General features: G+C 40.6%; 1 protein-coding gene across 1 annotated transcript in view; it reads left to right on the top strand.

Annotated features, from left to right (window-relative positions):
* The window catches only part of LOC139729378 (neuromedin-U receptor 2-like), a 31863-nt gene extending 19485 nt beyond the window's left edge, over positions 1-12378 (top strand). The window contains exon 2 of the mRNA XM_071640305.1: positions 11282-12378. Coding sequence (XP_071496406.1) covers positions 11282-12378 — 1097 coding nt within the window. The remainder of the gene's footprint in view (positions 1-11281) is intronic.
* Positions 12379-14882: the final 2504 nt, after the last annotated feature.

A 14882-nucleotide genomic window follows, 5' to 3' on the forward strand; every position in this document is an offset into this window, starting at 1 on the left:
AGCAATGCACCTGACTCATTCCATAACACAATGAATCTTCTTTTCTTCCTCTTTTGGAACTCCCCGGTTATGGTCGACATAATTTACAGTGTTTTGAATGGACGATTGCTGATTCTAATGTTGCGTACTCTAGGTGAAACCAACTGGAGCTCAAGGCGACAGGACACGTGTACCTCTCATAGGAAGGGAGACATGGAAATAAGAATACTTATCATAAACATAATAATTTATATTCCATACATATATTTACATGAAATGTTTAAACTGATAACATTTTTACATATCCATGCTCATTCCAGGCTAATTGCAGAAGACCACCTATAGCTTGAATAGTACACACATCATATGCATGAAATGAAAAGAAGGGATTGTAGTCCACTATCACTGTTCCGCAACTTTTGATTGCTACGCCAAATTTTTAACGCGTCACGCGTCTTCTTCAGAGTGCCAATACAGTGGTGAGATATTGAATGGACACCGTGTCAACGCTGTTTAATTGACTGATACAAAACCGTGAGGGTGTTATCTGCTTCGTTTCACCTTTTCTTCTTCCTCCTCGTTTTCTATTTTCCCTTATTTGTCGCCTTCTCCTCCTTCGTCTATTTTTCTCCTTCTCATTCTTCTTCCTCTCTTTCTTCTTTTTTCGTCTTCTCTTCTTCGCAATGGAAATCCATCTTTCGTCAATTATCTTGTACCTACTTACATATTTATGCTATTTTCACAGCGAGGAAAAAAAATCTGGGTCGACTATCGAGGTCGGCTGCATGAAAGAAAGCACATCACGTCATTCTAGATTTATTCTCATGCAAAATTTGTATCCTTGCACACTGATACAAAGAAATACCCCTTGGTGTTTCGGGATGGCGCATTTTTGGGGTCAATATTCAAGTGTTGTTTGAGAAAACATGCAATCAGGATAGACTCGCTGCGATATAACTTTGATAACGAACTCTTGCTTGACGTCCACAGAGACCATAGATTATTGACAAATTGCATTAAGAAATCTAGTTTGTTGCCATTAATGTGGAGTCTATTGATGCGATTAACATTTTCCACCAGGCCTAACAAGGGGGACAGTGAAGAACACTAAATGAGAATGAAGAGAAAATGAGCCTTTCAGGACTTGTGGCGTGTAGTTGCTTTTAGAAAATTGATCTTATAATGTGATTGAAGGCACTCATATGTTTATTATGGAATTTAACACTTAATCACTGTTTTTTTTTTCTTGCGGAAAAAGATTTAGACTTCAGTGATTAAGTTATTGAACCACGGTATCGAACGAAAAGATAATGATTTTATATTACCCCATCTAGTCCCAAAGCACGTATTTGGGGTTTGGTGCTGTAGCTGTATAGGCTACTTTATGTAGGAGACTCTGGTTTTACTGTTCAACGTTACCACTCTGTGACGAGGACTTGAATAAACAAAAAGAAAACAATTCGAGCCCTTTGCTGTTCATATTTGAAGAGCTTGCAACCAAAAGGCGCTAAATCCATTGAAAAATTATGGATTTAGCGCCTTTTGGAAGCAAGCTCTTCATTTATTATGATGGTTTATTTCGTGACAGAATTGCAAGAGCCTTTTGATTGCTGAAAGGTATAGTTTACAAGTGCAACATATTTTAGACAATAAGATTTCAAGTTTCTCCCTTGAGGCCGCTTCACACTAGAGCATATCGAGTCAACGAATGCCTATCGGAATTCGAAAATTTGAAGATACGTTCGCATCCGTTGCTAATCGTTCATAACATGCTTGATGTTCGCTGTGCTTATATTCTATTCGTAGGGATTCGCAGAGATACGCTGGAGCCGAGTTTTTTATGTTTTATTTTGGACATGTTTGAAGCTTTGAGCGGATGATAACGAATCAATCAATACACTCTGTATGATTTGAACATTCGCTGTTTTGCACGCTCGGTTTTCGTTTTTTACTCGTCTGCCGTTCGTCCAAATACATCCAGCCCATCTGGGTCTTGGCTAAAACGAATGCGCAACGTATAAAAAATGTAAGTGTAACAAATGGCTAACGAACTGCCAACGAATACACAGCATATTCTAAACGAATTTAATGTCCACAAGTCGTTCATCTGACGTGCCTAACGCAATGCTGATCGATACCGATAGAGCACGAGAGCGCACGAACAGGTAGCGGTGTTGTCTGTTTTATCACAAGCAGTTGCTATAGTTTGTAATTTGTTCCGATATGTTTCTTTATGAAGTTTATCTATTCCATCTAACATTTTCTGCGTTGTAGGATATGCAGTGAAATTTGGGGTTGCCAGTTTAGAGAGGTGATAATCATAATTATGCAGAGTTATTACCCAATAGAATTCCAAAACATGATTACGTCTCTTTGACTATTAGTTTTGAATACTAATGCCATTTTCCAGAAACACCACATAGTTGCCAAATGTCACCATGGAGAAGTTGGAGAAAGTAGCAAAATTTCAGTAATGTTATTACTATTTGACATCGACTTCTTTCTTGCTTTCTCTATATGAATGCATCTACCATTTTATTTCATTTTTAAGGCGTGCGCCCAAAGAGATAATTATGTCAATATCTGGAAATACCACTGGCACACGCACAAAAAAAGCACACACACACACACACACACAAGATTTGGACTTTACATGTTCCCATTAATTGAGATGTATTTTGACGTCATTATCTTATGCAGGTGCCCGCCATAAGTTACAACGGCGTCAACTGTAATCCCTTAAAATCTATGCGGTTAGACCCTCTCTTTGTCGTATTTCTCCTTTATATCTTTCACGGGGCTCTTGATTTCAAAATGGAGGGGTATAATCATGACTATTTTCTCTCTGACCAAAGGCTTACCCCATCAACGTCCTAAACAGCAACCGTTGTGACACTAGCGTGCAAGCACGGTTGAGCTTGACACAAACTTCCAAAAGTCCCTGGAATTAAACATTCGTCGGCGCGTGATTGAGAAATTGGAGAAGGTCCCTGTTTTGTGCAAATACCCCCATCGATAGTCATATCCATAGGTAATCCCAGACTGATAAGCAAGTCTAACTTGAGTTTACTATAATTTTGCCAACGAATATAACGACAAGCTTTACTTGGCGTGCGAGAAATTTTGATTGCATCTGCGAAGAGGGAGGGGGCGGGGAGAATGGGATTTTATATTTACGTCCAATTACTTGGAAATCGGGTGTAGCCATGTTGAGAAGTTGAGAGATAAATACACACACGCACACCTTCAAAGAAGTAGGCTCACAAAAGTGCACGCACACAGGATGAGTTGACTTGTTAACTGACGCAAACACTACACAAAAAATTTTCACAGGTTCGCAATAAGCCAGTTCGGAGTTAGTTGATATGCACATGGGTACAAATGACCTTTATTGGTTGGAGGCACGTCACTCGCTTATAAAACATCATGCATAGGCTTGCCCGACGAAACAATTTATAGAATTCATCAGTCACGCTCAAACAAAGGATTAACTCGCTCGACCAGGGTGACCGAAAGATCCGTCTTAACACAACGGAAAGCATCCATTTCATTATTTTGCATTGAATGCATTAACTATCCTTTTCTAATGATATTGGCAAATACCACTTATGCTCTCAGGATGAAGTGCTGGCAAGCATTGTTATAATCTATTTGAATGTATACTCAGTACATCACAGATGCTTATTTCAGTGGATTTAAATACCAACACGCCTGTTGGTACAAATGACCTTTTTCACCTCATACGCTAAGTGGAACCCTGAACTGGCTTATCATGTCGTGCCCGGTCCGGTTTCTCGAAACGGGAAGCAGCACTCCACACACGAATCGCGATTAGAAATAACACAAATAAACAATGAAAAACAAGAAAAATTGCACCCTAAAAATATTTCACAATGCACATTTCATATCGCACGGAATTCATATTTGTCTTGAACATCATTCCAAATCTAACACGAGCAACAAACCGATCACAGCGTAGTTAGGCTAATAACATCTAACGGGTAATTAAGTGGGTCGCAGTTTCACTAAACATGTGATTAAACTAAACGATTTTTGGAAGTAGGGGATATACCGCAGCGTAGCAGCCATTAAGTAAGCGTAAATAGCACAGAAGATACTGTGTTGCGGACGCTGATGTAACGTAATAGGGGTGAGAAAACAGCTCAAGGTGTCAATAGAGTTCGGCAGAATTCTAGAATCTTCATTTTTGGCATTTTTTTTTTAGGAGAGAGGGAGGTAACCCATTAAAAATCAGATTTCTAGAAATATGGGTTAAAGGGCCCCATATCAGCGTGGCGGCGCGTGGCGCACCATGCTACGCAGTAACAAACTCGTCGCTGAGGACAGTGTAGAACCCCCCCCCCCCAAAAAAAAAAAAAAAGAAGAAGAAGAAGAAGAAGAAGAAGAAGAAAAATGAAAACAAATAAGATGAAAGAAAATATCTGAAGTAGTATTTATGTCACATTAGAGAGGGGGTGGGGCGCAAAGCGATTTTTATATTCGTTAAAAAGTCATCACGATTTAATAAAGACGATAACCCAAGGCCAATAAAAGTCGGTTACAGTAGTTCATTATTCGATTCATTTGTTTCGAGGGTTTGATATTCCAAAGATTAACACTCTTATTTCGAAGGTACATTTTTCAAATTTCATGAAGACGATAATCGAAGGCCAATAAAAGTCGGTTACAGTTCATTATTCAGTTCATTATTATTCCGAACTCGACAAAACGGTGATTCTTTTTTTCGGACTAACGAACCTTCGATATGATGAACCCTATTTTGTTTTCCTATTCATTTTAGGAAATATATAATTTGTCCTACTAATAAACACCACAACGTAATGTTCGGATTAATCAACCTGTTTCGCTATCGAACTAACGAACATCTAGGAATGTAGAATTGGTGTATATTGGAATAACGAACCTTCGGAATAACAAACATCTTCCACAGAAAATATCCCCAAGTTTCATTCCACAGAAGTCGGAGAGAGAGCAAATAGCTATATTCTGGGATATGCATTTCTTCATAAATCAGGTAGCGATACCCTAGGAATATTCGAGTTTTGCTGATATTTAGCAAAACAACAACAAAAACAAAAACAAAAACGGCGACGTTTTTGCACTTTCGCATTCAAAGCCTGTTTTCCCGGGTGCGGCGTTACTGGATTTCTACGAATACACGAAGAAAAATAACATGTTTTTTCAGGAAATTCCCTGCGCGCAGAACTCCGCAAAGCCGTAAAACAAAGACTTCTATGATAAAAAAGGAAAGGGTTGACATAAACCATGGTTTAATGTGACGGGGAAATTAAAACCATTTGTGATGAAAGACTCGTTGAATGCCCTGGAGACTTAGAAAGGATAGGAGCGGGACGAAAATCTATCTTTCCTCAATTCGGCATCATTTCTTCCCGCCCTGGGCCAAATGATCATATTCCAATCGATGGCAATGTTATGTCCCGTTTAATTTAAATGCCTAGGCACGTGTGGTGTGGAAGACACGCCCCCCCCCCCTTTCTTCATATTGGCCATGGGCATTCACTCCATATGATCAAACATCACAGTTTTAAATATTAAAGTATATCGACCTCTTAACACGGAATCTAAGCGTAGAGAAAATGCAACGCTCGTAAGAAAATGTCTGACTTTCGTGTGGAAAAGCTTTTTCGATATCGCAGTTTGATAGTGAAATTTCTTAAATCTAATCATTCAATTACGTTCATAAATCAATTTGATTGGTTGCCATGGACATTTCCGGGAAATAACGTGATGTCTTACTATGTGGTATATCACGCTTGCACAACGGGGGGGGGGGGGCATGTTTCGTGTGTATGATGTGATCACGTAGACTAATGAAATAATCATAATTGTCTCGTGGAAAGTCATCATACCAAAGGGCTGAAACGGAGGAAGAGAAACCCTTTGTTCTCACGCACAAAGTATGTACAGACTCTGCCTTCAGAAACTTGAACATTTTCAGCAAAATATAGCAAGTCATATATTCATTACTCTTCGGTAAATCTCCTTTCTGCCAGCTACCCCGACAAAAAGCGAGATCTGATTCAATGTCTCACTATGTTTTTCTTCGTAGTCCACAAATAAGTAGGAAAACTGAGGTAAGATTTAAAAAAAACAACTCCACAATATAGTTTGTTCAGAACAAAGATTTGCATTCGTGTTTATTCATGGCTAGTACCCCATCTTCCCGTTGGTGGAGTGAGATATTTCCTTACAACCTCCCCTCCCTCGTCCCCCCCCCCCCCCCCGTCCCCCATGCCCATTATCTGACAATGTCATTGACATCACCGTCAAGCTGGTCGTAATAACAATTGTTACAGCAAAGCTAACACACATACTTCCTAAAGAAGCCAAAACACCTGCGCTGGGCTGATCTGCAGTAGATCCATACTCTTACGGATCACTCCTATATTTGAGAGTCCCTCTCTGGCTTCATCTTCTCCAAGGAATACTGGTATCATCTAAGATCTTGCTGGTTGTTTTCAGGGCAATTTTATTGATCAAGCCCCTGGTTATACTGCACAATCATGAATACTTAAATCTCACAAACACACTCCTACCCTGTGCATGCCTACAGATACCCTTCTTCTTTTAGATCCTATCATAAAAATCAAAGATATTATTAGGAGACCGAGCATTTGCCTGTGCAGCCGCCAAACTGTGGACTTAAAGTGATTACTAGTAGAAATTAGGAACTCCCCCTTCGGTGGCATTTCTTTAATAGACTTAAAACGTACTTTTTATGTAACTATTCATTGTTATCTAAAGTTATGAGGAGCTCTTACGTGGCAGGATTATTATCATAACTATCATTTTGTCATTATTATCATCAAAATCGCTATTGAACCAACATTTTGTAAACGCTCCACAGCGAGGCAAAAGAATGCATTGGCAAGTCTTTAGTTTGTCGTCTGTCTGTCTGTCTGTCTAGGAGAATATTGTCAGAAGATAACGTGTCCTGCGTCTTACCAAAAGTAGCACATGTATAGTTACGATGAACCATTAGTCTATTAAGAATGTTCTGAATCAGGATTATTTCAAGCGTTGAAACATGGCAACCATCCACGGTAAGATACCTACACTAACTTGTGCGAGCGTGTCAAAGTCGCTTGATGTGATTCGCGAAGCTTTAGGAGATTCTGACCTAATTTTCTGCTATTTTATAATTTCTTCTTTTTTACTATTTCGTTGGCACGAAATACACTCAAGAAAATAACAAGAGACAGTGTTTCTACTTGTGTATTCTGCCCTTAGCTAATATAGCAAATGTGGAATCAAAGCAAGATTGAATAATTCTAGAGAATCACATGATGTCCTTATGTGTGCCCTTTTTTCTGGAGTTTTAGAATCTCCTTTTATTAAATTGCCACACATCCAAATGAAAGTGGACACGTGAAGAAATTATAGGCAGTCTCGCCGTCTCCGTTTACTTTGCGTTTCAATATATTGATGCTTGATGTAAGGGGAAGGCCGTTGGTTTGGAAGGAAATTTGCTGATTTTCAGCGTCGTGCCGTTAAATTTGTGTCTCTTCTTCTTCTTCCCCACATTTCCTTTGCGGCATCTATATTTTTTGCTTTAGCAAACAATCGGTCGGCTGGACTGGTTTCAAGACGACACCAGATGAACACTGCCGGACTCACATATTCCAATAAAACTTTAAAAATAGAGAATAGATTGTGGTAGATGAAAACGATGAACATGATTATATATATATATATATATATATATATATATATATATATATATACATATATATATATATATATATATATATATATAAGCATTTAACATGTCAAACACTCACTCCAACACACGACCTTATCAACTTCTGACGTGGTTTACTCAAGCACGTATGTTTTCCTCATATGTTTATTATATATATATATATATATATGCATTTAGCATTTCAAACACTCACTCCCACACACGATCTTATCACCTTATAAAGTGGTTTACTCAACCACGTATATCTTCTTCATTTGTTTATTTATCAAAAGATTGAGTCATCCTAACTGACCAAAGACTTGGGTGATAACGAATGGGTGCAGTTTCCCCTTTGTGCGTTCAGACACTGTAAAGGGCGTTGTTGTCTGAGAAAATGTCTCAAAAATACGCTCGAGGAGCCAACCACTGATTATCATTTCCCCTCTACAAGAAAACAATGTTATGAAATAAGCATGAGATGGAGCGTCTCCATCAGTATGGTCACTACACAGATACTGTAGCAGTTTAGGTCAAAATGAGTAAAACGTATAGCAATCGGATGCACAAGTTTTCACTTCTTACTGACCGCGGAAACATCAAGTTGATTCAATGTCCTTACTCTGCTCCCCGCCTACCCCATCCCATTTCTTTACTTTGTACTTAAAGAGTCTTTTAGCTTGCCATGGGGTATAGAGTTAAGGCTAGATATTGAGACGACCTGTCAATAATCACCACACCTATTTTCAACCAGAGGTCGTCGCTCACCTTAGGGGGTACAAGGTGGGTGTTATAATGGCGTTATGAAGTGTTACCCTAATCAAAGCGAATTTTGAGAGATTACCCTCTCCATTGTGTCGGGTCGCGCTGCGTCGAGGGGTAATCTTAATGGAGGGCACGATCAAATTACCAGCCGCATTAAGATGCACCTGATTAAACTCCCTCCGGCGATAGAAGGGCGAGGGGTGTAACATTAAGGGCCTGCTATGGAGGAAGAATGTGCAAACTGGTCCGAGTCGTTGGCGACATGCTGTAATCCTCCCCTCATCCTACCCCCTGTACCCTCGAATGCTTGCAAGGCGATGTAATGGCCACATAATAAGAGCTAAATGTTTACAAATGAACGGCTTGTTTCCGAGCAATCAGCATTACGCCTCCATCTCCCCGGTGGACGTGCTCCTCATCAATGTCCCCCCACCTTTTTGTCGTCTGCTAGAGGTCGATTGTCGATGCATGTACAATACGTGTGAGACATCCTGAAGCATTTAAGCATCACATTACGTTTTCACAGCTTCATGTCTTCATCTGATCAACATCCCAGTACATTCGAATGGATAACATCGTGTGTCGTTGCCACGTAATGCTCCACCCGTGAAAGCCACGGAGCTATTAATGACTTGATATCATAGAATTGGGAAAATGCATGTCTTCGCCATTGAATCACATTGCTTGGCGAAAAGATCGCCACAATTATTTGCAATGTAAGTATCATGTATAAGTTGTCTTAGCGTGAAGATACTGATACGTTGAAAACACGAATCGCTTAGGATGTCGCTTCGAACGTGTCACCAAGCATCGTTGCCTCACGAGTCCGTGCATTTTTCTTTCACAATCACTGGTTTGACATCTATATTAGTCAAACACTAAAGAATCATAAAGATCCTGCAGTGGCTAATGGCGTCATTTTAACACGGCCCATGAAGAAAATAACATGAACAGACGAAGATTGGTGGCTTCGATTATTCAGCGTTTACATTAAATTTTCAACGCGTTCCAACAGCAATCAGCTGCAAGACCTAAGACAGTGTAAGAGGGCCAACGTTAATCTTCAATATCTCACCACTGTATTGGCACTCTGAAGAGGACGCGTGACGCGTTAAAAATTTAGCTTAACAATCAAAAGTTGTTGGACAGTGATAGTGGACTACAATCCCTTCTTTTCATTTCATGCATATGATGTGAGTACTATTCAAACCATAGGTGGTCTTCTGCAATTAGCCTGGAATGAGAATGGATATGTAAAAATGTTATCAGTGTAAACATTTAAGCATGTAAACTATGTATGGAATATAAATTATTATGTTTATGATAAGTATTCTTATTTCCATGTCTCCCTTTCTATGAGAGGTACACGTGTCCTGTCGCCTTGAGCTCCAGTTGGTTTCACCTACAGTACGCAACATTAGAACCCAGCAATCGTTCATTTAAATCATGATGAAAACATACTTTGATCCCAAATCCTCGCAATTTATCCTTTCGTTATTGTTTTGAATTAGGGAGGTTTAGTTGCTCAAGACAACAGCACATTCGTCACCGACAAGCTGGTCCGATTGCCCGAAACATCTATGGTCTAAATGCACAAGTGGGCGATGACATTTTGTGGAAGTTCACCACGATTACCAGGGTAGAAAAAGATCAGCACTTAACGTCTCGTCATCGAGGTGAAACGATGCCCTTTCCATTACCATGGCCTTCTCACAAAGGGCAAAGAGAGGGCAGAGCGATTCTTAAAGGAAACCAAAAACCCAAAGAGAAATGTGGATTGAGTGAAAGCAGCAACATTATTAGAAAACATCAGTGAAAGTTTGAGGAAAATTGAACAATCGATGCAAAAATTATGAATTTTTAAAGTTTTGGAGTTGGAACCGCTGTATGAGGAGAGTACTAGAGGTCATGACGTCATCTGTGGACAACAATATCATAAAGAAAATGTAACGGGAATTCCACAAAAGACACTTTTTTAGACATAATGAAAGAGAGAACTTGACTAACTGCTTTCAAAGAGCAGGGGAAGTATTGCTACCCTTAACATCATGTCAGTATCAGTTGATGGAATGTGCAATTTTCATTAAAAAGAATTTTGGATCCCGTTATGTTTTCTTCATATTGCTTCCACACATTACGCCATAACCTCTATTAGTCTCCTCATCCAACGGTTCCAACAACAAAATTTTAAAATCCATAACTTTTGCATCGATTGTCCGATTTTCCTCAAACTTTCACCGATGTGTTCTACTAATGTTGCTGCTTTCACTCAATCCACATCTCTTTGGGTTTTGGTTTCCTTTAATGACCCGGTGGCGTGGAGATTCGTGGGTGACCCGATTCATTCGCTGCTCATCAGGGTACATTCGAAAAACCACAAGTAGCACCGGTCAGCGAACATGTGCATCGACACGTAAGCTTTATAATATCAGTAATGGTCGACTCCAGTCGAGATTCTTCGGCTGTGTGTGTATCTTACATAGACATCAGTGATAGAGCTGTACACAATTCGTTACAGGGATTCTCAAATATATCCGAACCTAGCCAGCCTTCCCCCTCCATTAATTTTTAATGGAGAGATCTAGACTCACACGACCCCACTTGGTGTATGTGCTCTGGAAATTGGCCCATGATACAAACTCGGCATTCATTCTCGTCATTTCTTTTACCTTCTCTTCTTCTACAGGTACTGGTATACATGAGGGTGATTAATGAACGCGACATAATTCGGAGGGCAAGATGGAGTTCATCCTCAATCAATCATCGGTTTTGCTGGACCACTACGCCATTGCACCAACAATGGATTTCGATGACAATTTAACGACTTCGACGACAATATGACAGACCTGCCCAAGTTTATCCCGAAACGGACCCCGACTCCTTTGGCCTTTACCGTGATTATCGTCATGGAAGTGGTGATGGGGATGGTTACCAACGGTACCCTCTTCTACTTGGTCGGGACTGTCCGTGAGTTACGCACACCGCCGAACATCCTCCTGGCCAACTTGGCACTGGGAGATTTTCTGTTCATCGTTATAACGGCACCGCCAGTCATTGCACCATCGTACATGCGCACAACGTTCCACTACTGCCGGCTTAACCACTTTTTCTATCACGCTTCATTTGGCGTCTCTTCGATGAGCTTAACTGCCGTCAGTATCGAGCGATACTTTGCCATAGTAAAGCCTTTTCTGGTGCGACGGTTGAGCATCATGCGCGCAACGGTTGTCCTCTGCCTTATAATCTGGGTCATCACGTGCTCCATATCGTGTTTCGTGTTCTTCGACGCAGTGTTGAGCCCCGCTATGGTTAGCACGTGCACCTTCAAGTACGAGAAACTGTCCTACAAGATCTTCTACACCATCCAGCTCGTGTTCTTCTACGTGGTGCCCGTGTTCTCGATGACGTTCTTCTACGCGTTGTGCGCGCGGAAGCTGCTCAGCGAGAAGACAATTCTTCACCGGCGCAGGAGCGCCAATGCAGACGACAAGGCTAGACTTCGCGTGTCGATCAATCTCTTCATCATCACGCTGGTCTTCACCATCTGTTGGCTGCCGCAGTACGTCTATCTCAGCTGGCTCATCTTCGACTTCAACCTCGTGGTGTTTTCTCGCCCCTCCTGGTACATTCTCGGCCGACTGCGCATCGTGCTGTACTATCTGGCGTCCTGCATCAACCCCATTATCCTGTATTCAATGAGTTCGTCGTTCCGCCAGCATCTAGCTCGCAAATTTGGGCTTTACCGGGCGACTCGGAGTTTTCGCAACTTCAGCGAGACCAGTGGGCGGACAAGGAGTTCGGTAATCATTCGCACACCGTCTATGCGTTCCATCCCGCAGCTGGCGTTGCCGGTCAATGAAAACTCGAACAACGTCGATCAACATCTTGTCCGCACTGCCTCCGAGTCGGTGTGATCAAAGCCGCCGCTGATGAGAACTGAACAGCGTCTTCATTGGTGGGTTACCACTGCCATTTATTGTAGAGCAAAACAGACAAAAAGACCCATAAACAAGTAAACAATTAAGGACAATACAGAAACACAATTGCCCTTAAAGACAGGCACGGGGTTGTGAGAGACTTACGAAAGCGAGTAGTTACCTTGATATCGTCATCCGCGCGTGAGGATGCGACAAGTACAGAGACCTTCATTAATGTAACTACACAAACTCATACACATTGTTGTATTTAACGTATAAATCCTACTTATCATGCGAAGGCTTGTGCTTGCATTAAAATGCTAACTAAATAATGGAAGATACTTGCACCGCACTGTTGGACCAACTCCGTTTAATTTCCCTGAGGGATATCGATCGCCTCGATGAATGGGTTTATCGTTACTCAATAAACCTTATGCAAAGTATGCGCAAGATGTGTATGCGTGGGATGTATATGCTAGATTTAAAACGACTGTAATCTGTCATTATTAGGCAGTCCATACTGCTCTGATGAAACAGATACCGTGATCGACACAGGTGTAATCATTCATCAATTTCCTGTCAAATGCAATTGCCGGATTACCCGTCAAGTTCAACGTTTCAGACTTTAATGGCTTTCAACACGAGTATTTTATTCTACGTACATGACTGCCAATAATGGGTATTATCATCTGACATCATCTCAGAGGAAAACGAAACATCATGTAGGTAGCAGGAGGGAAAAAAATCACATTTTTTGTTTGTCAGAATCTTGCGGCAAACCAACTTCTATTTGTCTTGCCATTTTGCCGCTGGGCTGTTTCAAATGCGGGCTAGTGTTGCATCAGTTTCAATAAAGTGCGTCGGTAAACATTTAACGCTGATCAATGCCATCAGATGATACAGGAACTGATGTCCCTTGTTTTATTTTGGTAAATCAAGTCATGTTCTTTGAGATGCAAGCTGGGAGTGACTCGGGTAATGCTGTCCTAGAGACGAATAAGCCGGACTTTCCGACGGACTTTCTGCATTTGCAACGAAGAGGCTTTCACAGAAAATAGGCACATTTTTCAAAGCATGCATGAAATGAAGAAATTAACACATCTTTAAGAAAAGGAGACTGAGTATTAAAGCAGCAGGAGATGCAGTTGTGTTTTTGTTTATTATATACCCATGAAAGTGGACAATTACAGCGTCTTTAACTTACTTCACGGCAGTTGGAATACTGACTTTGTTTAATTAGATGACTACATCCTGCAGCGCTTGAAACCTTTCAAATCCACCTTCGAACTGAAATATGTCCGACTTTGTTTTGCGAGAAAAACATTTCTACCGTGACTTATGAATCCACCACATCAGGGGACTAAGTTTACATCTGGACTTGCGAGCAGATTCGGACTAAAATACGTATTTTTCTCAAGTTTCTACAAAAAGGGACTTTACCGGTCTGACCAAGGTCAGTGAACTACCTGGGTACCGTAATCTATGTGTGCAACATGACATAAGTCGCAACACATTTGGATGGTCTACATCTGCAAATTCTGAATCTATTTTCTACGAACACTGAATCGATGAAATGGTTGTAAATAGATCGTTGTTACGCACAACTTTATGAAGAAATCGCTATCAAAGCTCGTCTTTTGTATTCATGGTGTATATAATGTCCAAGGAACATAATCTTTATCTTAAAGATCTGAGGTGTAAATGTACAAAGACGCAGTGTACCTTCGCCAATGACAAGCTGCACATATCTTACAGCGCATATCCACAATGTCTTGAATTATTGAATTGCCAACTGTTAAATGGTGTTTCATTCCACATTAATTCGCAGAGTAAAAACCAAGAGATCAATAAAACAGAACAAGCGAACAAGCTAGCTAGAGCCTCCTCATGAGTTTTGATTACTGGAAACAACATCCCGAGGGTGCATGTCATTTGATATAAAACGTTTCTCATGTCTGTAAGATAAACCATTCTTTCTTTATATCTAGCAATTGCTCCAGAAGAACGGAGAAGCGACTAGGGTTTAAATTTTGCTTTAAAAAAAAAATGTTTGGAACACAGTTGTCACGAATCTTTAAGTTTCATCCGGGGTGCCAAGGTTGTCTACTATAGCTTTCAATGTTTGGTCAGATTTCAGGCTTATGTTTACATATATATATATATATATATATATATATATATATATATTCCTTGATGCCACCTTTGCCTTGGTCTTAATGATGTGATCCTTGAAAGTGAGGGACCTGTCAAGTGTCACCCCCAGGTAGACTGGCTTGGATACATGTTGCAGGCGTTTCCCATACCAACTAATCCGTAGTTGACGGCTGGCTTCCCTATTCTTAAGATGAAACACACTGATTTGTGTTTTGTCTGGGTTAGCTCTTAGATGGTTGTTGGCATAGTAGGGAATGAGTAAGTCCAGTGCACTGGAGAGGGAGTCCTCTACTTCTTCGAAGGTGTCCTTTTGAGATGCAATGCAAAGGTCATCAGCATTGAGGAAG

The sequence above is a fragment of the Diadema antillarum genome, unplaced genomic scaffold, assembly GCF_040938485.1.
Source record: "Diadema antillarum isolate AM-2024a unplaced genomic scaffold, OU_Dant_1.0 seq00000235_RagTag, whole genome shotgun sequence".
In the NCBI taxonomy this organism is placed as follows: domain Eukaryota; kingdom Metazoa; phylum Echinodermata; class Echinoidea; order Diadematoida; family Diadematidae; genus Diadema; species Diadema antillarum.